At 52.4% G+C, this 22,988-nt stretch overlaps 1 protein-coding gene across 1 annotated transcript in view; it reads left to right on the forward strand.

Annotated features, from left to right (window-relative positions):
• Window positions 1-11,367, forward strand: part of LOC140460016 (E3 ubiquitin-protein ligase RNF212B-like) — an 830,347-nt gene extending 818,980 nt beyond the window's left edge. The window contains exons 14-15 of the mRNA XM_072554422.1: window positions 8,936-8,979; window positions 11,170-11,367. Of these exons, the coding sequence (XP_072410523.1) occupies window positions 8,936-8,979; window positions 11,170-11,197 (72 nt within the window). The 3' untranslated portion in view covers window positions 11,198-11,367. The remainder of the gene's footprint in view (window positions 1-8,935; window positions 8,980-11,169) is intronic.
• The last annotated feature ends 11,621 nt before the right edge of the window (window positions 11,368-22,988 follow it).

Genomic DNA, 22,988 nt, shown 5'->3' on the forward strand with positions numbered 1-22,988 from the left:
GATATCTCAGGTTTACAGCGTCACAGTGCACAGATATCAGAAATCCCTCAGGTTTACACAGTCACGGTGCAGAGATATCAGAGATACCTCAGGTTTCCAGTGTCACAGTGCAGAGATATCAGAGATCCCTCAGTTTTACGGTGTCACAGTGCAGAGATATCAGGGATCCCTCAGGTTTACAATGTCACAGTGCAGAGATATCAGAGATCCCTCAGGTTTACGGTGTCACAGTCTAGAGATATCAGAGATCCCTCAGGTTTACAATGTCACAGTGCAGAGATATCAGGGATCCCTCAGGTTTACAATGTCACAGTGCAGAGATATCAGAGATCCCTCAGGTTTACAGTGTCACAGTGCAGAGATATCAGAGATACCTCAGGTTTACAGTGTCACAGTGCAGAGATATCACAGATCCCTCAGGTTTACAGAGTCACGGTGCAGAGATATCAGAGATACCTCAGGTTTACGGTGTCACAGTGCAGAGATATCAGAGATACCTCAGGTTTACAGTGTCACAGTGCAGAGATATCAGAGATCCCTCAGGTTTACAGAGTCACGGTGCAGAGATATCAGAGATCCCTCAGGTTTACGGTGTCACACTGCAGAGATATCAGAGATACCTCAGGTTTACGGTGTCACAGTGCAGAGATATCAGAGATACCTCAGGTTTATGGTGTCACAGTGCAGAGATATCAGAGATCCCTCAGGTTTACAGTGTCACAGTGCAGAGATATCAGAGACCCCTCAGGTTTACAGTGTCACAGTGCAGAGATATCAGAGATCCATTCGGTTTACAGTGTCACAGTGCAGAGATATCAGAGATACCTGAGGTTTACAGTGTCACAGTGCAGAGATATCAGAGATACCTCAGGTTTTCAGTCACACAGTGCAGAGATATCAGTGATCCCTCAGGATTATTCTAGATTAGATTACTTACAATGTGGAAACAGGCCCTTCGGCCCAACAAGTCCACACCGCCCCGCCAAAGCGCAACCCACCCATACCCCTACATTTACCCCTTACCTAACACTACGGGCAATTTAACATGGCCAATTCACCTGACCTGCACATCTTTGGACTGTTGGGAGGAAACCGGAGCACCCGGAGGAAACCCACGCAAACACGGGGAGAACATGCAAACTCCACACAGTCAGTCGCCTGAGGCGGGAAATGAACCCGGGTCTCTGGCGCTGTGAGGCAGCAGTGCTAACCACTGTGCCACCGTGCCGCCCACAAAGTGCAGAGATATCAGAGATCCCTCAGGTTTACAGTGTCACAGTGCAGAGATATCAGACATCCCTCAGGTTTACAGCGTCACAGTGCAGAGATATCAGAGATACCTCAGGTTTACACAGTCACGGTGCAGAGATATCAGAGATCCCTCAGGTTTACAGTGTCACAGTGCAGAGATATCAGAGATCCCTCAGGTTTACAGAGTCACGGTGCAGAGATATCAGAGATACCTCAGGTTTACAGTGTCACACTGCAGAGATATCAGAGATACCTCAGGTTTACGGTGTCACAGTGCAGAGATATCAGAGATCCCTCAGGTTTACAGTGTCACAGTGCAGAGATATCACTGATCCCTCAGGTTTACGGTGTCACAGTGCAGAGATATCAGAGATACCTCAGGTTTACGGTGTCACAGTGCAGAGATATCAGAGACCCCTCACATTTACAGTGTCACAGTGCAGAGATATCAGAGATACCTCAGGTTTACGGTGTCACAATGCAGACATATCAGGGATCCCTCAGGTTTACAATGTCACAGTGCAGAGATATCAGAGATCCCTCAGGTTTACAGTGTCACAGTTCAGAGATATAAGTGATCCCTCAGGTTTATGGTGTCACAGTGCAGAGATATCACTGCCCCCTCAGGTTTACAGGGTCACAGTGCAGAGATATCAGAGATCCCTCAGGTTTACAGGGTCACAGTGCAGAGATATCAGAGATACCTCAGGTTTCCAGTGTCACAGTGCAGAGATATCAGAGATCCCTCAGGTTTACGGTGTCACAGTGCAGAGATATCAGAGATCCCTCAGGTTTATGGTGTCACAGTGCAGAGATATCAGAGATACCTCCGGTTTACAGTGTCACAGTGCAAATATATCAGAGATACCTCAGGTTTACAGTGTCACAGTGTAGACATATCAGAGATACCTCAGGTTTACAGCGTCACAGTGCAGAGATATCAGACATCCCTCAGGTTTATGGTGTCACAGTGCAGAGATATCAGAGATACCACAGGTTTACAGTGTCACAGTGCAGAGATATCAGAGATACCACAGGTTTACAGTGTCACAGTGCAGAGATATCAGAGATCCCTCAGGTTTACGGTGTCACACTGCAGAGATATCAGAGACCCCTCAGGTTAACAGTGTCACAGTGCAGAGATCCCTCAGGTTTACAGTGTCACAGTGCAGAGATATCAGACATCGCTCAGGTTTATGGTGTCACAGTGCAGAGATATCAGAGATACCTCAGGTTTACACAGTCACAGTGCAAAGATATAATTGATCCCTCAGGTTTATCGTGTCACAGTGCAGAGATATCACAGACCCCTCAGGTTTACAGTGTCACAGTGCAGAGATATCAGAGATACCTCTGGTTTACAGCGTCACAGTGCAGAGATATCAGAGATCCCTCAGGTTTACAGAGTCATGGTGCAGAGATATCAGAGATACCTCAGGTTTACGGTGTCACACTGCAGAGATGTCAGAGATCCCTCAGGTTTACAGTGTCACAGTGCAGGGATATCAGAGACCCCTCAGGTTTACAGTGTCACAGTGCAGAGATATCAGAGACCCCTCAGGTTTACAGAGTCACAGTGCAGAGATATCAGAGATCCCTCAGGTTTACACAGTCACAGTGCAAAGATATAATTGATCCCTCAGGTTTATCGTGTCACAGTGCAGAGATATCACAGACCCCTCAGGTTTACAGTGTCACAGTGCAGAGATATCAGAGATACCTCAGGTTTACAGTGTCACAGTGCAGAGATATCAGTGATCCCTCAGGTTTATGGTGTCACAGTGCAGAGATATCAGAGATCCCTCAGGTTTGCAGTGTCACACTGCAGAGATATCAGAGATACCTCAGGTTTACGGTGTCAAAGTGCAGAGATATCAGAGATCCCTCAGGTTTACGGTGTCACAATGCAGAGATATCAGGGATCCCTCAGGTTTACAGTGTCACAGTGCAGAGATATCAGAGATACCTCAGGTTTACGGTGTCACAGTGCAGAGATATCAGAGATACCTCAGGTTTACGGTGTCACAGTGCAGAGATATCAGAGACCCCTCACATTTACAGTGTCACAGTGCAGAGATATCAGAGATACCTCAGGTTTACGGTGTCACAGTGCAGAGATATCAGAGATCCCTCAGGTTTACAGTGTCACAGTGCAGAGATATCAGAGACCCCTCAGGTTTACAGTGTCACAGTGCAGAGATATCAGAGATCCCTTAGGTTTACAGTGTCACAGTGCAGAGATATAAGTGATCCCTCAGGTTTATGGTGTCACAGTGCAGAGATATCACAGACCCCTCAGGTTTACAGGGTCACAGTGCAGATATATCAGAGATACCTCAGGTTTACAGGGTCACAGTGCAGAGATATCAGATACCCCTCAGGTTTACGGTGTCACAGTGCAGAGATATCAGAGATACCTCGGGTTTCCAGTGTCACAGTGCAGAGATATCAGAGATCCCTCAGGTTTACGGTGTCACAGTGCAGAGATATCAGAGATCCCTCAGGTTTATGGTGTCACAGTGCAGAGATATCAGAGACCCCTCAGGTTTACAGTGTCACAGTGCAGAGATATCAGAGATACCTCAGGTTTACAGTGACACAGTGCAGACATATCAGAGATACCTCAGGTTTACAGCGTCACAGTGCAGAGATATCAGACATCCCTCAGGTTTACAGTGTCACAGTGCAAAGATATCAGAGATACCTCCGGTTTACAGTGTCACAGTGCAAAGATATCAGAGATACCTCAGGTTTACAGTGTCACAGTGTAGACATATCAGAGATACCTCAGGTTTACAGCGTCACAGTGCAGAGATATCAGACATCCCTCAGGTTTACAGTGTCACAGTGCAGAGATATCAGAGATACCACAGGTTTACAGTGTCACAGTGCAGAGATATCAGTGATCCCTCAGGTTTATGGTGTCACAGTGCAGAGATATCAGAGATCCCTCAGGTTTACGGTATCACAGTGCAGAGATATCAGAGACCCCTCAGGTTAACAGTGTCACAGTGCAGAGATCCCTCAGGTTTACAGTGTCACAGTGCAGAGATATCAGACATCGCTCAGGTTTATGGTGTCACAGTGCAGAGATATCAGAGATACCTCAGGTTTACACAGTCACAGTGCAAAGATATAATTGATCCCTCAGGTTTATCGTGTCACAGTGCAGAGATATCACAGACCCCTCAGGTTTACAGTGTCACAGTGCAGAGATATCAGAGATACCTCTGGTTTACAGCGTCACAGTGCAGAGATATCAGAGATCCCTCAGGTTAACAGAGTCATGGTGCAGAGATATCAAAGATACCTCAGGTTTACGGTGTCACACTGCAGAGATGTCAGAGATCCCTCAGGTTTACAGTGTCACAGTGCAGGGATATCAGAGACCCCTCAGGTTTACAGTGTCACAGTGCAGAGATATCAGAGACCCCTCAGGTTTACAGAGTCACAGTGCAGAGATATCAGAGATCCCTCTGGTTTACACAGTCACAGTGCAAAGATATAATTGATCCCTCAGGTTTATCGTGTCACAGTGCAGAGATATCACAGACCCCTCAGGTTTACAGTGTCACAGTGCAGAGATATCAGAGATGCCTCTGGTTTACAGCGTCACAGTGCAGAGATATCAGAGATACCTCAGGTTTACGGTGTCACAGTTCAGAGATATCAGAGACCCCTCACATTTACAGTGTCACACTGCAGAGATATCAGAGACCCCTCAGGTCTACAGTGTCACAGTGCAGAGATATCAGAGACCCCTCAGGTTTACAGAGTCACGGTGCAGAGATATCAGAGATACCTCAGGTTTACAGTGTCACACTGCAGAGATATCAGAGATACCTCAGGTTTACGGTGTCACAGTGCAGAGATATCAGAGATCCCTCAGGTTTACAGTGTCACAGTGCAGAGATATCAGTGATCCCTCAGGTTTACAGTGACAGAGTGCAGAGATATCAGAGATCCCTCAGGTGTACGGTGTCACAGTGCAGAGATATCAGAGATCCCTCAGGTTTACAGAGTCACAGTGCAGAGATATCAGAGTTACCGGAGGTTTACAGTGTCACAGTGCAGAGATATCAGAGATCCCTCAGGTTTCCAGAGTCACAGTGCAGAGATATCAGAGTTACCGGAGGTTTACAGTGTCACAGTGCAGAGATATCAGAGATCCCTCAGGTTTACAGTGTCACAGTACAGAGATATCAGAAATCCCTCAGGTTTACACAGTCACGGTGCAGAGATATCAGAGATCCCTCAGGTTTACAGTGTAACAGTGCAGAGATATCAATGATCCCTCAGGTTTATGGTGTCACAGTGCAGAGATATCAGAGATACCTCAGGTTTACGGTGTCACACTGCAGAGATATCAGAGATATCTCAGGTTTACAGTGTCACAGTGCAGAGATATCAGAGTTACCGGAGGTTTACAGTGTCACAGTGCAGAGATATCAGAGATCCCTCAGGTTTACGGTGTCACAGTGCAGAGATATCAGAGATACCTCAGGTTTACAGTGTCACAGTGCAGAGATATCAGAGACCCCTCAGGTTGACAGTATCACAGTGCAGAGATATCAGAGATACCTCAGGTTTACGGTGTCACACTGCAGAGATATCAGAGATATCTCAGGTTTACGGTGTCACAGTGCAGAGATATCAGAGAACCGTCAGTTTTACGGTGTCACAGTGCAGAGATATCAGACATCCCTCAGGTTTACAGTGTCACAGTGCAGAGATATCAGGGATCCCTCAGGTTTACAATGTCACAGTGCAGAGATATCAGAGATCCCTCAGGTTTACAGAGTCATGGTGCAGAGATATCAGAGATACCTCAGGTTTACGGTGTCACACTGCAGAGATATCAGAGATCCCTCAGGTTTACAGAGTCATGGTGCAGAGATATCAGAGATACCTCAGGTTTATGGTGTCACAGTGCAGAGATATCAGAGACCCCTCAGGTTTACAGTGTCACAGTGCAGAGATATCAGGGATCCCTCAGGTTTACAGTGTCACAGTGCAGAGATATCAGAGATACCTCAGGTTTACAGTGTCACAGTGCAGAGATATCAGAGATCCCTTCGGTTTACAGTCTCACAGTGCAGAGATATCAGAGATCCCTCAGGTTTACAGTGTCACAGTGCAGAGATATCAGAGATCCCTCAGGTTTACAGTGTCACAGTGCAGAGATATCAGAGACCCCTCAGGTTTACAGTGTCACAGTGCAGAGATATCAGAGATCCCTTCGGTTTACAGTGTCACAGTGCAGAGATATCAGAGATACCTCAGGTTTACAGTCACACAGTGCAGAGATATCAGTAATCCCTCAGGTTTACGGTGTCACAGTGCAGAGATATCAGAGATCCCTCAGGTTTATGGTGTCACAGTGCAGAGATATCAGAGATACCTCAGGTTTACGGTGTCACAGTGCAGAGATATCAGAGATCCCTCAGGTTTACGCTGTCACAGTGCAGAGATATCAGAGATACCTCAGGTTTACGGTGTCACAGTGCTGAGATATCAGAGATCCCTCAGGTTTACGCTGTCACAGTGCAGAGATATCAGAGATCCCTCAGGTTTACAGTCTCACAGTGCAGAGATATCAGTGATCCCTCAGGTTTACAGTCTCACAGTGCAGAGATATCAGGGATCCCTCAGGTTTACAGTCTCACAGTGCAGAGATATCAGGGATCCCTCAGGTTTACGGTGTCACAGTGCAGAGATATCAGAGATCCCTCACGTTTACAGTGTCACAGTGCAGAGATATCACAGATACCTCAGGTTTACGGTGTCACAGTGCAGAGATATCAGAGATCCCTCAGGTTTACGGTGTCACAGTGCAGAGATATCAGAGATCCCTCAGGTTTACAGTGTCACAGTGCAGAGATATCAGAGATACCTCAGGTTTACAGTGTCACAGTGCAGAGATATCAGAGATACCTCAGGTTTACAGTGTCACAGAGCAGAGATATCAAAGATCCCTCAGGTTTACGGTGTCACAGTGCAGAGATATCAGGGATCCCTCAGGTTTACGGTGTCACAGTGCAGAGATATCAGTGATACCTCAGGTTTACAGTGTCACAGTGCAGATATATCAGAGATACCTCAGGTTTACAGTGTCACAGAGCAGAGATATCAGAGATCCCTCAGGTTTACGGTGTCACAGTGCAGAGATATCAGAGATCCCTCAGGTTTACGGTGTTACAGTGCAGAGATATCAGAGATCCCTCAGGTTTACAGTGTCACAGTGCAGAGATATCAGAGATCCCTCAGGTTTACGGTGTCACAGTGCAGAGAAACCTCAGGTTTACGGTGTCTCAGTGCATAGATATCAGAGCTCCCTCAGGTTTACAGTGTGCTAAACACTGAGCCCAAAGGATTTACAGCATGTACAGTGCTGGTGGAGTGTCAGCTCAGTTGACTGTGTGCATGGTATGCAATGCAAGGTGACACAGACAGCATGTGTTCAATTCCCACACTGAGCATGACGGAATGTCTAGCTCAACCTCTCCCCTCACCTGAGGCACAGTGACTCTCAGTTTGAACTACCACCAGTCATCTCTTTGACGAGAGATGGGCCCAGTGGCCACTTCCACTTACAATGTGGTACCACGAGATACTGGACAGTTTATAGTGCAGGGATCTCCAGATCCCAGAGGGATTGCTGGGGGCTGTCGGGACCGGGGCATTGAGGGTATTCAAGACTGAGACAGGGAGAATTTTAACCAGGAAGTGGAATGGACGGCTGGGGCATTGAGGGTATACAAGGCTGAGACAGAGAGAGGGAGATTTAACCAGGAAGGGGAATGGAGGGCTGGGGCATTGAGGGTATTCAAGACTGAGACAGAGAGAGAGAGATTTAACCAGGAAGGGGAATGGAGGGCTGGGGCATTGAGGGTATTCAAGGCTGAGACAGAGAGAGAGAGATTTAACCAGGAAGGGGAATGGAGGGCTGGGGCATTGAGGGTATTCAAGGCCGAGACAGAGAGAGAGATTTAACCAGGAAGGGGAATGGAGGGCTGGGGCATTGAGGGTATTCAAGGCTGAGACAGAGAGAGATTTAACCAGGAAGGGGAATGGAGGGCTGGGGTATTGAGGGTATTCAAGGCTGAGACAGAGAGAGAGATTTAACCAGGAAGGGGAATGGAGGGGTGGGGCATTGAGGGTATTCAAGGCTGAGACAGAGAGAGAGATTTAACCAGGAAGGGGAATGGAGGGCTGGGGTATTGAGGGTATACAAGGCTGAGACAGAGAGAGATTTAACCAGGAAGGGGAATGGAGGGCTGGGGTATTGAGGGTATTCAAGGCTGAGACAGAGAGAGAGATTTAACCAGGAAGGGGAATGGAGGGGTGGGGCATTGAGGGTATTCAAGGCTGAGACAGAGAGAGAGATTTAACCAGGAAGGGGAATGGAGGGCCGGGGCATTGAGGGTATTCAAGGCTGAGAGAGATATAACCAGGAGGGTATTCAAGGCTGAGACAGACAGAGGGATCTTTAATCAGAAAGGGGAATCGAGGTGAAAAGGCAGGGGAATGGGAGTTGAAGGCAATCAGATCGGTTATAATCGCATTAAACAGAGGGAACAGACTTGGTGGGACCCATGGCCTTGCTACTCCAACGTCTATAACTGCGCTGTCTCAATGCTTATGTACTAACCAGACTACCTTCTCTCTCTCTCTCTCTCAACAGTTGGTTCCCACACCACGGAACACCACCTTCCGACAGCCTTCCATGTAAGTATCTGCTGATGTGATGTTTTTATCGGGGGATGGGAGATGACATTTTGCCCATATAGCAGAGCGCAGGGATGGTATTCCATTCCCCCCCACACACCCATGTGTAAACCCGGAGCTGCAGTAACCGCTGTGTCTCCCCCTCACATTTCAAACACACCGGGGGTGGGGGGGTTGTCCCAGTTCCCACTTCCTCCTTGCCCGTGCAGAGCGAGCTGATGTGGGGAGGGGAGTCAGGGAGCGGGGTGGGGTGGGGGGTGCTTACATTTGGCCTCAATGTTCCCCTGGAGCAGAATGTTTCGACCCAGTATCAAGATCCTTCTCACTGTCCCACTGGGTGCCGCAGTTGCTCAGTGGTTAGCACTGCTGCCTCATGGCGCCAGGGACACGGGTTCGATTCCAGATTCAGGCGACTGCGTGGACATTACACGACTTTCCTGTGTCTGCGTGGGTTTCCTCCCACAGTCCAGAGATGTGCAGGTTAGGGTGGATTGGCCGTGCTAAATTACCCATAGTGCCCAGGGATGTGCAGGTTAGGGTGGATTGGCCGTGCTAAATTACCCATAGTGCCCAGGGATGTGCAGGTTAGGGTGGATTGGCTGTGCTAAATTACCCATCGTGCCCAGTGATGTGTAGGTTAGGGTGGATTGCCCATGTTGAATTGTCCCATAATGTCCAGGGAAGTGTAGGTTAGATGGATTGGCAATGCTACATTACTTATAGTGCCCAGGGATGTGTACATGAGAGTTGAATTGGCCACTCTCAATTAACCATAGTGCCCAGGGATGTGCAGGTTAGGGTGGATTAGCCATGCTAAATTACCCATAGTGCCAAGCGACATGCAGGTTAGGGTGGATTGGCTATGCTAAATTTCCTATAGTGCCCAGGGATGTGTAAATGAGGGTGGCTTGGCCATGCTAAATTACCTATAGTGTCCAGGGATGTGCAGGCTAGGGTGGATTGACTGTGCTAAATTGCCGACATTACCCAGCGGTGTGCAGGTTAGGGTGGATTGGCCGTGCTAAATTACCCATAGTGCCCAGGGATGTGCAGGTTAGGGTGGATTGGCCGTGCTAAATTACCTATAGTGCCCAGGGATGTGCAGGTTAGGGTGGATTGGCCGTGCTAAATTACCCATAGTGCCCAGGGATTATTGTCCGTGCTAAATTATCCATAGAGCCCTGCGATGTGTAGGTTTGGGTGGATTGGCCGTGCTAAATTGTCCCATAATGTCCTGGGATGTTCAGGTTAGGGTGGATTGGCTGTGCTAAATTACGCATTGTGCCCAGGGATGTGCAGGTTCGGGTGGATTGGCCGTGCTAAATTACCCATAGTGTCCAAGGATTCGCAGGTTAGGGTGGATTGGCTGTTATAAATTACCCATAGTGCCAAGCGACGTTCAGGTTAAGGTGGATTGGATTTCTAAATTATCCATAGTGCCCAGGGATGTGCAGGTTCGGGTGGATTGACCATGCTAAATTACCCATCGTGCCTAGGGATGTGCAGGTTAGGGGGCATAGGCCGTGCTAAATTACCCATAGTGCCCTGGGATGTACAGGTTAGGATGGATTGGCTGTGCTAAATTACCCATAGTGCCCTGGGATGTACAGGTTAGGGTGAATTGGCCGTGCTAAATTACCCACCGTGCCCAGGGATGTGCAGGTTAGGGTGGATTGGCTGTTATAAATTACCCATAGTGCCAAGCGACGTTCAGGTTAAGGTGGATTGGATTTCTAAATTATCCATGGTGCCCTGGGATGTTCAGGTTAGGGTGGATTGGCCGTGCTTAATTACTCATAGTGCCCAGGGTTGTGCAGGTTAGGGTGGATTGGCCGTGCTAAATTACCCATAGTGCCCAGGGATGTGCAGGTTAGGGTGGATTGACCGTGCTAAATTACCCATAGTGCCCAGGGATGTGCAGGTTAGGGTGGAGTGGCCGTGCTAAATTACCCATAGTGCCCAGGGATGTGCAGGTTAGGGTGGGTTGGCCATGCTAAATTACCCATAGTGCCCAGGGATGTGCAGGTTAGGGTGGATTGGCCATGCTAAATTACCCATAGTGCCCAGGGATGTGCAGGTTAGGGTGGGTTGGCCGTGCTAAATTACCCATAGTGCCCAGGGATGTGCAGGTTAGGGTGGATTGGCCGTGCTAAATTACCCATCGTGCCCAGGGATGTTCTTCTGTTACAGCCCACCCTCTCGGAACGCCGTGGCGTAGGAGCGAGCGGGGGAGAGACTCAGGCTGATGGCGGAGGGGATCCAGGCATTGCGACCACGAGGGAGAGAGCCGTCCAGCATCGGCTGGGTGCGACCAGCGGGAGGCGGCAGTGGGACCGGCGAGGCAGATATATCCCTTTTCTCCCGGTCAGTGCTGTGCTCAGAACTGAATAAAGGAGCTTGGTTGAAGACAACACCCCGGCTCTGTGTTCATGGTCCAGCTATGGGGGAAATGGTGGGGGACAGCTGCTGGTCTCTCCCCACCCTCCCATCCTGGGATTCTGACGGTGAATGGGGAATGGGGGTGGAGTGGGGGTCAGGAGAAGCCCTCCAGCGTTGACGATACATTTCAGCTCTCTCTGCACTCAGCCAGGACCCTCTCCCTCACTCTGTCACTCTCACCCTGCATTTTCCCTCCTCTCTTCCTTCAGATAATTCCAGAGATAAACCACGATTATCTGGCGTTCCGATTTCCGAATTTCGGATCACCCGAGCAAAATACCGTCCTTCCCCCCCCCACCCCCCCCACAGTCCGCGCGGTTTGGATAATCAAGGTGCCTCTGTGTCCAAATTCCCCATTTGAAAGCCGGGTCCCGGATCCGCTCAGGGTGTTCCGGATCCTGAACCAGTCTCCCACGGGATTCTGGGCACTAAATGCAGTTGAGTAGATGAGGGGGGGTGAGGGTGAGCTGCTTTCATGAACTGCTGGGAGTGTTTGATGGGGGGACAGTGTAGAGGGAGCTTTACTCTGTATCTAACCCAGTGCTGTCCCTGTCCCTGGGAGTGTTTGATGGGGGGACAGTGTAGAGGGAGCTTTACTCTGTATCTAACCCAGTGCTGTCCCTGTCCCTGGGATGGGGAGACAGTGTAGAGGCAGCTTTACTCTGTATCTAACCCCGTGCTGTCCCTGGGAATGTTTGATGGGGGGACAGTGTAGAGGGAGCTTTACTCTGTATCTAACCCAGTGCTGTCCCTGTCCCTGGGATGGGGAGACAGTGTAGAGGCAGCTTTACTCTGTATCTAACCCCGTGCTGTCCCTGGGAATGTTTGATGGGGGAACAGTGTAGAGGGAGCTTTACTCTGTATCTAACCCCATGCTGTCCCTGTCCCTGGGAGTGTTTGATGGGGGGACAGTGTAGAGGCAGCTTTACTCTGTATCTAACCCCATGCTGTCCCTGTCCCTGGGAGTGTTTGATGGGGGGAACAGTGTAGAGGGAGCTTTACTCTGTATCTAACCCCATGCTGTCCCTGTCCCTGGGAGTGTTTGATGGGGGGAACAGTGTAGAGGCAGCTTTACTCTGTATCTAACCCCGTGCTGTCCCTGTCCCTGGGAGTGTTTGATGGGGGGACAGTGTACAGGGAGCTTTACTCTGTATCTAACCCCATGCTGTCCCTGGGGGGTGTTTGATGGGGGGACAGTGTAGAGGGAGCTTTACTCTGTATCTAACCCCGTGCTGTCCCTGTCCCTGGGAGTGTTTGATGGGGGGACAGTGTACAGGGAGCTTTACTCTGTATCTAACCCCATGCTGTCCCTGTCCCTTGGGGGTGTTTGATGGGGAGGAACAGTGTAGAAGAAGCTTTACGCTGCCCCTGGTCCCTGTAAACCACAACACCTCCGTGGTTTACTCTAAGTCAGGCCACTCGTCCGACCCCGATTGTAATTGGTGTACCTCCAGTGGGTCGTGTGTTCAGCTGTCTGGTTCCTCGGCTGAGAACCTTCCCCCTCCCCCCCACCTCCCACCTCCTCCAAACCGAGCCCCCTCCGACCAGCATTCCCCCCTTGCCCCGGTGCCTTTTCCTCTTGTCAGATGGGGAGGGGTCTTTTCATCTGAAATTCTCCGTGAGGAAACGTTTGGGCACTCGTGAATTCCAGGTTAGAAGGTTCAGTTCCCCCTTCTGCCATCAGTTTCTACACCAACCAAGTGCCGGGGAAGGGCAGGTTCAGTCATAGAGATGTACAGCACGTAACAGACCCTTCGGCCCAACTCGTCCATGCTGACCCAGATATTCCTAACCTAATCTAGTCCCATTTGCCAGCACTCGGCCCATATCCCTCTGACCCCTTCCAATTCATGTCTCTACCCTGTTCTGTGTCCCTCCATCCTGGTACCCTGTGTCAGTCAGTGTTGTAAACAGTTCATAAGAGTCAGAGAGATGTACAGCACGGAAACAGACCCTTAGGCCCAACTCGTCCTTGCCGACCCAGATATCCTACATTAATCTAGCGCCATTTGCCAACACCTGGCCCATATCCCTCCAAATCCTTCCCATTCATGTCCCCGTCTAGATGCTCTTTAAGTGCTGTCATTGTACCAGCCTCCACCACATCCTCTGGCAGCTCATTCCACACACATACCACCCTCTGCGTGAAAAACTCACCCCTTTAGACCCCTTTTAAATCCCTCCCCTCTCACCTTAAACCTCTGCTCCTCTAGTTCTGCACTCTCCCACCCCAGGGGAAGACCCTATTCATGCACCCTCATGATTTTATAAACCTCTATAAGGTCACCCCTCAGCCTCCGACGCTCCGGGGAAAACAGCCCCGGCCTGTTCAGCGATTTGTCCTTCAGTCCGCTGGAAGAGAGGCTGGTAAGAGAGAGATAGAGAGTGAGAGTGAGTGTGAGAGAATGAGTGAGTGATAGAGAGAGATAGAGTGAATGAGAGATAGAGTGAGTGTGTGTGAGAGATAGAGTGAATGAGTGAGAGAGATAGAGTGAATGAGAGAGAGAGAGATTGAGTGAGCGTGTGAGAGATAGTGAGTGAGTGAGAGATGGAGACAGTAAGTGTGAAAGAGAGAGAGTGAGTGACTGAGAGAGAATGTGTGAGAGAGTGAGAGACAGACAGATGGAGAGAGTGACAGAGTCAGAAAGAGCGTGTGTGAGAGAGTGACTGAGAGAGAGACTGAGAGAGGAGTGTGTGAGAGAGATAGATAGTGTGAGTGAAAGAGAGTGTGAGTGAGTCAGTGAGTGAGAGAGAGTGAAAAGAGGCAGAGTCGAGGTGGATTGTTTGATAAAAGATTTTTTTTCCTTCCCTTTGCCTTTCATGTTGTGGAAATCCCGTCCCTTGGCCATGGGCCCAGAGAATGACTCGGGTTAATCGGACACTGACTGGCTCACACTCACATTGGGTCGATTGTGTCCAGGACTTTTTACTTTTAACGGGAAAGGGGGACAAGGAAGGGGGCCAGGGGGCTGGTGGTGGGGGGTGTGGGGGCTGGCGGTGGAGGTGGTGCTGGGAGCAGTCTGCCCATCTCTCTGGAGGGAGTGGCTGCGAGGGGAGGGGGTGTGCGTGGATGGAGGGAGGAGGGGGTAGAGATTGCCCCCATCTCGGGGGAGGAGAGGAAGGTCTAACTCCGCTCTGGGATGATTTAGGCTCAGAGACGGGCATTGTCTCAGAGTGAGGGGCTCGCCCATTGAAGACCGAGACGGGGAGGAATTTCTTCTCTCTCCGAACGAGGGAGGGGAGGGGGGAGTGTGAATCTGTGGAATACTTTACCACAGGGGACTGTCGGGGGCCGGGGCACTGAGGGTATTCAAGGCTGAGACAGAGAGAGAGATTTAACCAGGAAGGGGAATGGAGGGCTGGGGCATTGAGGGTATTCAAGGCTGAGACAGAGAGAGAGATTTAACCAGGAAGGGGAATGGAGGGCTGGGGCATTGAGGGTATTCAAGGCTGAGACAGAGAGAGATTTAACCAGGAAGGGGAATGGAGGGCTGGGGCACTGAGGGTATTCAAGGCTGAGACAGAGAGAGAGATTTAACCAGGAAGGGGAATGGAGGCTGGGGTATTGAGGGTATTCAAGGCTGAGACAGAGAGAGAGGGGTTTGTCACGGGGAAGGGGAATGGAGGGGAAAAGGCAAGAAAGCTGGGGGAGGGGGTGTGGATGGGGAACGATCAGATCGGCCACGATCCCATTGAACGCCGGGACAGTCTCAGCGGGCTGAATGGCCTAAATCTGCTGCCATGTTTTATAGGCAGAAGACAGGAGATGGGTAGCGGGAGCGAGGACGGGGAGTGGGGAGGAAGGTTTCCTGACCACCGTGCGTGAACGGGGTAGGGATGGCCCTGTCGACAGGCCAACTCAGCGCCGTACCCTAAAACCTCCCAACCAGCCGTTGGAAATTGCAGACCCAGCGTCAGCCTGGGGAAGGTTGTGTGCTGGGGGGGGGGGGGGGGGGGGGGGTCGGGGGTAGGGAAATTCACCGCCAGCAATGGTCATTGAGGTGGGTGACCTCAACACCTCTCTCCCCCCCCCCCCCCCCCCCCCAACCGCCCATCAGAAGTTACCCCAAGCCCTTGGCCCAGCAGCTCCCTCAGTGCAGGGGGCCCCACGACAGTGTGTCCCAACCACACGCAGGCCTCGTAAACCCACCCCCACTCTCCCTCCCTCCTCTCTCCGCAGACACCTATACACGGTGCCCCCCAACATTGAAGCCTACACAGGGGCAGGAAGAAGCTGGACGTGGCTTCCCTTCTGGGCCATGATGGCCGCCATTGCGCCCCCCCGGGTAACTCAACCAGACCAGACCCAACTGCCCCCCCCCCAACCATCTTCCCCCAATGGCCACTGGAGGGGGTGGGGAGGGTGAGGGGTGGGATTCTTTTTCAGGGTCTCTCCGACAACCCGGTCCCCCTTCCCTTGAGTCGCTGCATTCCTCCTCCAGTCCAGAACTAGAGGGGCGTAGGTTTAGGGTGAGAGGGGAAAGATGTAAAAGGGACCGAAGGGGTAACCTTTTCACCCAGAGGGTGATACGTGTATGGAATGAGCTGCCAGAGGATGTGATGGAGGCTGGAACAATTACAACATTTAAGAGGCATCTGGATGGGGATATGAATAGGAAGGGTTTGGAGGGATATGGGCCGGGTGCTGACAGGTGGGACTAGATTGGATTGGGATATCTGGGTCGGCACGGACGGGTTGGGCCGAAGGCTCTGTTTCCGCGCTGTACATCTCTATGACTCTGAGACCTCCTCCACTGCACCCCCGGCCCAGACAATCACAAAAGCCGACCCTTCCATCGGTAGAGTCCCATCGACCCCAGGCCCGCTGTCCAGGAAAGGCCTCCGGCATCTCCGAGATTCATCTCTTGGCAACACTCTCCTACAAGGCTCTCCCATTGGGTACCGGGGTGGGGGGAGGGGGGTCTGAACGCACGCACCAGCCCGGTGTCGAGACAGCTTTCTACCCACCGTCGGAATACCGAACCCTCGTACAAAGGCCACACACACACACACACACCGCACCAGGGTATTGTCCAACCAGTTTATTCGGGAGCACCCCGGCTTTCGGGGTGCTGAGCGATTTTCGAACTTCGTGGGCCCCGGCACCTCCGCACCAACCCTCGGCGTTCGCCCAGGCCTGCGTCTTTGCTGCCGTTTTTTTTGCCTATGCTTGACGTGTCTATGCTACTCCGCTCTGCGGTCCGCCTGCGTCGCTCGCTGGACGAGACCTTCGACCGGCCGTCGCCGCCCACCACGGCCAACTCAGTTTGAGTCGCCTCCTCCCTCCCCCTCGTCTCCCCTCCCCGACAGCAGCGTTCTCCTCCTCCGCCTCCTCTTCCTCCTCCTCTTCTGGCGGAGCCACTCGGCGCTGCTGGCCCCGCACAGGCCCTCCCCCGCCGGGTCCTCCCGCTGCGCAGCCTGGGGCGCGCCGCCCCCTCCGACGCCCGCTCCCAGCCCGCGGTGCACCCACTTGAGCTGGCCGTTCTTCAGCGCGTAGCGGGTGTCGCCGAACCACTGGATGACGTCGGCCCGGGCCAGGCCGGTGCGCTCCACCAGGAGGCTGTAGTCGGCGCCGCTGGGCCACCGCGAGCGCAGGAAGAAGGCCTTCAGCACCGACAGCTGCTCCTTGGTCTTCCTGGGACGGCCTGACGGCGCTGGGGAGGCCTGGCCGGGCCGGGGTTCGGTGTGGGGAGAGGGCCCAGCCTCCCCCGGCGGGCCCCTCGGCTGATGGCGGCTGTCGCTGAACCAGCGCTCGATCTCCGAGCGGGCTGGGGCGGTTCTGGCCTGAGGCCTCCGCACCTCCTCCTCGCACCATTGCCGGGCAATGCCGGCCCTCAGGGCCTGGGCCTGGGCCTGGGCCTGGGCCTTGCGGCATCGCCGCTCGCCGGGGGAGGCGCTGGCCTCCTTGGGGTGAAGGAGGTGGAGGGCCAGCACCCCGCCCCCTCCTCCTCCTCCCTCTCCTCCTCCATCGCAGGCCGGTGCCAGGACCAGGTGACCGTCGGCGAGCGTGGGCGGCACGGGCAGCCGCAGGGTGCTGGATAGCCTGTGGCGGGCCTCCCGCACCTCCTCGGGGGTCCAGCTGATGCCGTGGCGCAGCCGCTGCACTGCGAACCAGACGCGGACCCGCTCGGCGGACAGCCCCGCCGATAGGCCACAGCGGGCCAGCTCCTCCGGACTCGGGTACGGGAAGCGGCTGAAGGCCTCAGCCAGTGGGCCCTCGGCTCCCGGCTCCAGCTCGGCAGAGGGGGTGGGGGATGGGGAGCAAGCCGGGCTGGGAACCCTCCCTGGGCCCCCACAGGCCGCGCCCTCTTCCCCCCCTGCCTCGTCCTCTCCGGTCAGGTCGATGTGCACAATGTCCGGCTTCGCCCGCCCGTCCAGCCGACCCTCCCCGTGGACCGGACTGGGGACGGGCCCACCGCCTCGGGCCTGGCTGAGGAGGGAGAGGGCTGACAGGCCCCTGCCTGAAACTGGCCCTCCTGATGGGCGCTGGCTGGGGGAGGTCCCTTCTGATAGGCCTGGGCTTGGTACTGAGCCTCCTGACGGGCCCTGGTTGGGTATGGAGCCTCCAGATGGGCCTTGGTTGGGTATGGAGCCTCCAGACGGGCCCTGGTTGGGTATGGAACCTCCAGACGGGCCCTGGTTGGGTATGGAACCTCCATATAGTCCTTGGCTTGGTACTGGGCCTCCAGACAGGCCCTGGCTTGGTACCGGGCCTCTAGACAGGTCCTGGCTTGGTACCGGGCCTCCAGACAGGCCCTGACTTGGTACTGGGCCTCCAGGCAGGCCCTGGCTTGGTACAGAGTCTCCAGGCAGGTCCTGGCTTGGTACCGGGCCTCCAGGCAGGCCCTGGCTTGGTACTGGGCATCCAGGCAGGCCCTGGCTTGGTACGTAGTCTCCAGGCAGGCCCAGGCTTGCTACGTGGCCTCCAGACATGCCCTGGCTCAATATCAGGCCTCTAGGTAGCCCTCGGTTCGGCACTGGGCCTCCACACGAGGTCTGGTCAGGCACAACGCTTCCAAAAGGGCCCAGGCCGGGGACAAGACCTCCGAAGGAGCCCAGGCCGGGGATGGGTCCTCCCGTCAGGCCCAATAACCCGTAGAGCTCCTGCAGCACCACAGCCGGGTGGGCAGAGTGCAGGTGGACATTGAAGGGTTGCAGCTGGTCGGTGTGGTAGCCACAGATCTGGCAGTGGTAACCCTCAGGTCCATCCTCATCATCTTCATCGTCCTCGACCCCCTCGCCAACCCCACCCTCCTCCTCCAACTCCTCCTCCGTCATCCAAGGACAGCGGCCCGGGCCCAGAGCCCGCTCCCGATCCCGGATCCGATCGTACACCACCTCGGGGGCGCTGGCGGCCATGTTGGCCCAGGCCGCCTCCTTGCCTTCAGCCGGTTCACGCTGGCCCGGGCCTGTCCTCCGCTCGGCCGAGCAAGGGGCGCCGTACCTGTGTTGGACTGACATGCCTGAGCTGGGGGAGGCTGGGCGAGACAGACTATCACTGAACAGTGCGTCATTCCTGTAGGTCAAAGCAGAGAGAGAAAAAGGACAGTGAGAACGCTCCTCACCCACTCTGACTACTCCATCACCTCCCTCCATCTCCACAGTCCTCCCCTCTCCCAGGATCTCACCGTCACGGCCAACTGCAGCTCCCTCCCCGTCCCAATTTTAACCATTCCTTCAACAGCCTGGATCATAGAATAGAATCACAGGGTCCCTACAGTGTGGAAACAGGCCCATCAGCCGAAACATCCAGATCTACCCTCCGAGGAGTAACCCTCCCAGACCCATTCTCCTACTCTATTACTGTGTACATTTACCCCTGACTAATGCACCTAACCTGCACATCCCTGGGCACTATGGGTAATTTAGCATGGCCAATCCAGCCAAACCTATACATCCCTGGGCACTATGGGTAATTTAGCATGGCCAATCCACCCTAACCTGCACATCCCTGGGCACTATGGGTAATTTAGCATGGCCAATCCAGCCTAACCTATACATCCCTGGGCACTATGGGTAATTTAGCATGGCCAATCCAGCCTAACCTGTACATCCCTGGGCACTATGGGTAATTTAGCATGGCCAATCCAGCCTAACCTATACATCCCTGGGCACTATGGGTAATTTAGCATGGCCAATCCACCCTAACAGACACATCCCTTGGCAGTATGTTTAGTTTTGCCCGGCCTATCCACCCTATCCTACACATCCCTGAACAATATGGATAATTCAGTGTGGTCAATCCACCCTAACCTACACATCCCTGAGCACTATGGGTAATTCACCATGGCTAATCCACCCTAACCTGTACATATCTGGGCACTACGAGTAACTTACTGTGGCCAACCCACCCTAACCTGCACATGACTGGGCACTTTGGGTAATTTATCACTGCCAATCCACCCTAATGTGCCCATCCCTTGGCAGTATGGGTAATGTAGCATGGCTAATCCACCCGAACCTGCACATCCCTGAACACTATAGATAATTCAGTGTGGCCAATCCACTCTAACCTGCATATTCTTGGGCACTATGGGTAACTTAGCACGGCCATTCCACCCTAACCTACACATCTCTGGAGACTATGAGTAATTTATCGTGGCCAATTCACCATACCTTCCACAACCCTGATCACTATGGGTAATTTAGCATATCCAACCCACCCTAACCTGTACATCCCTGGACAGTGTGGGTAATTTAGCATGGCCAATCCATCCAAATCTGCACATCCCTGGGCACTATGGGTAACTAAGCATGGTCAATCCACCCGAACCTACACATCCCTGATCACTAAGGGTAATTTAGCATGGCCAATCCACACTAACCTGCACATCCCTGGGCACTATGGGTAATTAAACATGGCCAACCCACCCTAGTCTACATTTCCCTGGGCACTATGGGTAAGTTGGCACAGACAATTGACCCTAACCTGCACATCCCTGGGCACTATGGGTAATTTAGCACGGCCAATCCACCCTAACCTGCACATTCCTGGGCACTATGGGTAATTTAGCATGACCAATTAACACTAACCTGCACATCACTGGGCACTATGGGTAATTTAGCACGGCCAATCCACTCAAACCTGCACATCCCTGGACAGGATGGATAATTCAGCACGGACAATCCATCCTAACCTGCACATCCCTGGGCACTATGGATAATTTAACATGGCCGATCTAACCCTAACCTGCACATCCCAGGGCACTATGGGTAATTACGCATGGCCAATCCGCCCCAAACATCCACATCCCTGAACACTATTGGCAATTTAACATGGCCCTTCTGAACCCGCACATCCCTGGATACTATGGGAAATTCAGCATAGCCAATCCACCCTAACCTGTACATCCCTGAGCACTGTGGGTAATTTAGCATGGACAATCCACCCTAAACTGCACATCCCTGGGCACTATGGGTAATTTAGCATGGCCAATCCACCCTAACCTACACATCCCGGGGCACCATGGGAAATTTAGCATGGACAATCCACCCTAACCTGCACATCCCTGGGCACTATGGGTAATTTAGCATGGCTAATCCACCCTATCCTACACATCCCTGGGCACTATGGGTAATTTAGCACGGCCAATCCACCTGAACCTGCACATCCCTAAACAATATGGATAATTCAGCGTGGCCAATCCACTCTAAAGTGCACATCCCTGGGCACTATGGGTAATTTAGCATGGCTAATCCACCCTATCCGACACATCCCTGGACACTATGGATAATTTAACATGGCCAATCCACCTAACCTGCACATCCCTGGGCACTATGAGTAATTTAGCACGGCCAATCCACCCTAACCTACACATCCCTGGACAGTGTGGATAATTTAGCATGGCCAATCCATCCAAACCTGCACATCCCTGGGCACTATGGGTAACTTAGCACGGCCAATCCACCCTAACCTACACATCTCTGGAGACTATGAGTAATTTATCGTGGCCAATTCACCATACCTTCCACAACCCTGATCACTATGGGTAATTTAGCACATCCAACCCACCCTAACCTATACATCCCTGGACACTGTGGTTAATTTAGCATGGCCAATTCACCCTAACCTACTCATCCCTGAGCACTATGGGTAATTCACCATGGCCAATCCACCCTAACCTGCACATCCCTGAGCACCATGGGTAATTTAGCATGGCCAATTCACCCTAACCTGCACATCCCTGAGCACTATCAGTAATTCAGCATGTCCAATCCAAATCTAATCTACACATCCCTGGGCACTATGGTTAATTTAGCATAGCCAATCCACCTAAACCTGCACATCCTTGAACAGTATGGATAATTCAACGTGGCTAATCCACCCTAACCGGCACATCCCTGGGCAATATGGGTAATTTTGCCCGGCCAATCCGCCCTAATCTACACATCTCAGGACACTGAGTAATTTAGCATGGCCAATTCACCATAATCTCCACATCCCTGATCACTATGGCTAATTTAGCACATCCAACCCACCCTCACCTACACATTCCTGGGCACTATGGGTAATTTAGCATGGCCAATCCATCCCTAACCTACACATCGCTGGGCACTATGGGCAATTTAGCACAGCCAATCCACCCAAACCTGCACATCCCTGGGCACTATGGATAATTCAGCGTGGCCAATCCACTCTAATCTGCACATCCCTGGGCAGTATGGGTAATTTAGCATGGCCAAGCCACCCTAACCTGTACATCCCTGGGCACTGTGGGTAATTTAACACTGCCAATCCATCCTAACAGACACATCCCTTGGCAGAATGGATCGTTTTGCATGGCCAAGCCACCCTAACCTGTACATCCTTGGGCATTGTGAGTAATTTAGCGTGGCCAATCCACCCTAACCTGCAAATCCCTGAGCACTCTGGGTACTTTAGCATGGCCAAGCCACCCTAACCTGTACATCCCTGAACAGTATGGATAATTCAGCATGACCAATCCACCCTAACCTGTACATCCCTGGACACTATGGGTAATTTAGAGTGGCCAAATCAACCCTAATGTACACATCCCTGGGCATATTGGGTAATTTAGCACATCCAATCACATGGCCAACCCACCCTACCCTACACATCCCTGGGCACTATGGGTAATTTAGCACGGCCAATTGACCTTAACCTGCACATCCCTGGGCACTATAAGTAATTTAGCATGGCCATTCCACCGGAACCTTCACATCCCTGATCACTACTGGTAAATTACCATGGCCAATTCACCTTAACGTGCACATCTCTGAACACTGTGGGCAATTTAGCTTTGCCACTCCACCCTAACCTGCACATCCCTGGGCACTATGGATAATTTAACATGGCCAATCTACCCTAACCTACACATCTCTGGGCACCACGGGAAATTTAGCATGACCAATCCACCCGAACCTGCACATCCCTGAACAGGTGAATTGGCCATGCTAAATTGCCCATAGTGTTAGGTAAAGGGTAAATGTAGGGGTATGGGTGGGTCGGCGGGTCGGTGTGGACTTGTTGGGGCGAAGGGCCTGTTTCCACACTGTAAGTAATCTAAGTATAGAAAACTGACCGTGGCCAATCCACCCTAACCTGCATA

The sequence above is a fragment of the Chiloscyllium punctatum genome, chromosome 36, assembly GCF_047496795.1.
Source record: "Chiloscyllium punctatum isolate Juve2018m chromosome 36, sChiPun1.3, whole genome shotgun sequence".
Lineage (NCBI taxonomy): Eukaryota > Metazoa > Chordata > Chondrichthyes > Orectolobiformes > Hemiscylliidae > Chiloscyllium > Chiloscyllium punctatum.